The sequence below is a fragment of the Arachis ipaensis genome, chromosome B02, assembly GCF_000816755.2.
Source record: "Arachis ipaensis cultivar K30076 chromosome B02, Araip1.1, whole genome shotgun sequence".
In the NCBI taxonomy this organism is placed as follows: Eukaryota; Viridiplantae; Streptophyta; class Magnoliopsida; order Fabales; family Fabaceae; genus Arachis; species Arachis ipaensis.
The window spans coordinates 104,783,980-104,785,651 of record NC_029786.2 but is presented as its reverse complement, the minus strand read 5'-3'; the positions used below and the strand labels follow the sequence as shown (position 1 = coordinate 104,785,651).

Below are 1,672 nucleotides of genomic sequence, written 5' to 3'. Positions count from 1 at the left end.
GTAGTAAGAGTTTTAATATGTATAAGTTGTAGAATTTGAATATTTGTAACTGAAATTTTTTATAATTATTATTATTATGACACTTTTAATGTATGTTTATTGCATTTAATTAGTACTTGATGTTTCAATTGAATAATAATAGATAAGAGCTTTTTATTTTAATTTTTTAAAACATTTTACTAAATAGTGATGATGAGTTTGGAAAACTCTAATTTAATTTTGATGATGAACAAACATTATTAAAATATTTAATTACAAAATTATTAATTTGATTTTCATTTAACATATGTTAATTAATAATTTTGTGATACAGGATTAATATTGGGCCGAAAAATATAATTGTTACAGGCCCAAAAACAAGATACACATTCAGCCTTGTTGAATGTCTCTATATGGCTGAATTGTTTATTGTGCTACTTGGGCCAAATTGATCCATTATTGTTCCAAAACCCAACTATGATCTATGTTAAGTGATCCAATACTAGATCCAAAAATTCATCAGGAAAGCAAATATTATCATTTGCCTTTTGCCTCCAACAGATTCCATTTTTCATTAAGGATGGATTTCAAAATTTAACTTGGTAGCATTGGAAACATAAATGAGAGAGATAATATGAGTGACATGATTGATTTGATTAATGCAGCACGCCACTCAAGCAAGGGAAGTAAAAACAATCCCATTAATTTGTTTCATTTCAATTAATTGCTTTTACTTTAACTCTACATTCTCTCATCTTTCCTTCTTCTCTTTCGGTCTTTAACCAGCAACCATGGAAGCTACATCTACACACCGAAGAAAAAGAGAAGAAGAAGCACACCTAAAGACCATCACAATGATGGCAAGAAAACATAAAAAATGTAGTGGCTGAGAATCTTATCACTTGTAGTAAGATTTTGTGATGAGATCTTAGCTTCTCCATACCAAAAATGGAAGAAGGAGATTCGGCCAGCAAGGAGAAAATCTTGGAGGGATGGCTTGTCTCTGATTCTGCTCAACCACTACAGGAAGTAGCTAGAGTGGCGAAGTGATGGAGAAGGCAGAGATTGGAGCAGATGAAGCTATAATCATCATGAAGCATCAAGGGCCAGAAATCCATCTTGGAGAGCAAGCCAAGGATGGAGCGCTCGGATTGATGAAGAGTGATGACCAAGGAAGAACTAGAGGTAATTGCATGTTGGGTTTTGCATGAGTTACCTCTTCTCTCTCTTTGGCCGAACCGATTTCTTGAAGAAGAATAAGAAGTTGGCTTAGTTGTTGGTTCAACTGTGGAGGCTTCCCTCTTCTATAAAAAGGGTGAACAACCACAGTTTGATTCAAGGAGTAAGATTTGAGAGTGCAAGGCATAGAAGTCTCAGAGCTACCTAAGCTAGCAATTTTTCTTCTCCTTCAATATATTCTGTTTAGTATTTTTCTGTTTAATTTTGTCATGTCTTGAGTCTCATGGAAAAAGGCAAACAGTGAGGTTTGTATGAAAGAGCCATAGAGCGGAAAAAGGCAGAGAGTGCAAAATTAAAAGAAAAAGCCATAGATGTCCTTAGAGTTTCTTTGTTCATCTATGTTGTGTTTCATGATTCTGTGGGAATCTCCTTGTAAGTTGGGTTAGCACTTTACAGTCGGTAATCAAGAAGATTATAGTAAAATTCCATCATTGTTGTGATGGAGACTGGATGT

The 1,672-nt window shown here is 34.2% G+C and overlaps 1 protein-coding gene across 1 annotated transcript in view; it reads left to right on the top strand.

Annotated features, from left to right (window-relative positions):
- LOC110269088 (pectinesterase 3-like) overlaps positions 1-1,012 on the top strand; it is a 3,630-nt gene extending 2,618 nt beyond the window's left edge. Inside the window, exon 2 of the mRNA XM_021116513.1 lies at positions 766-1,012. Coding sequence (XP_020972172.1) covers positions 766-853 — 88 coding nt within the window. The 3' untranslated portion in view covers positions 854-1,012. The remainder of the gene's footprint in view (positions 1-765) is intronic.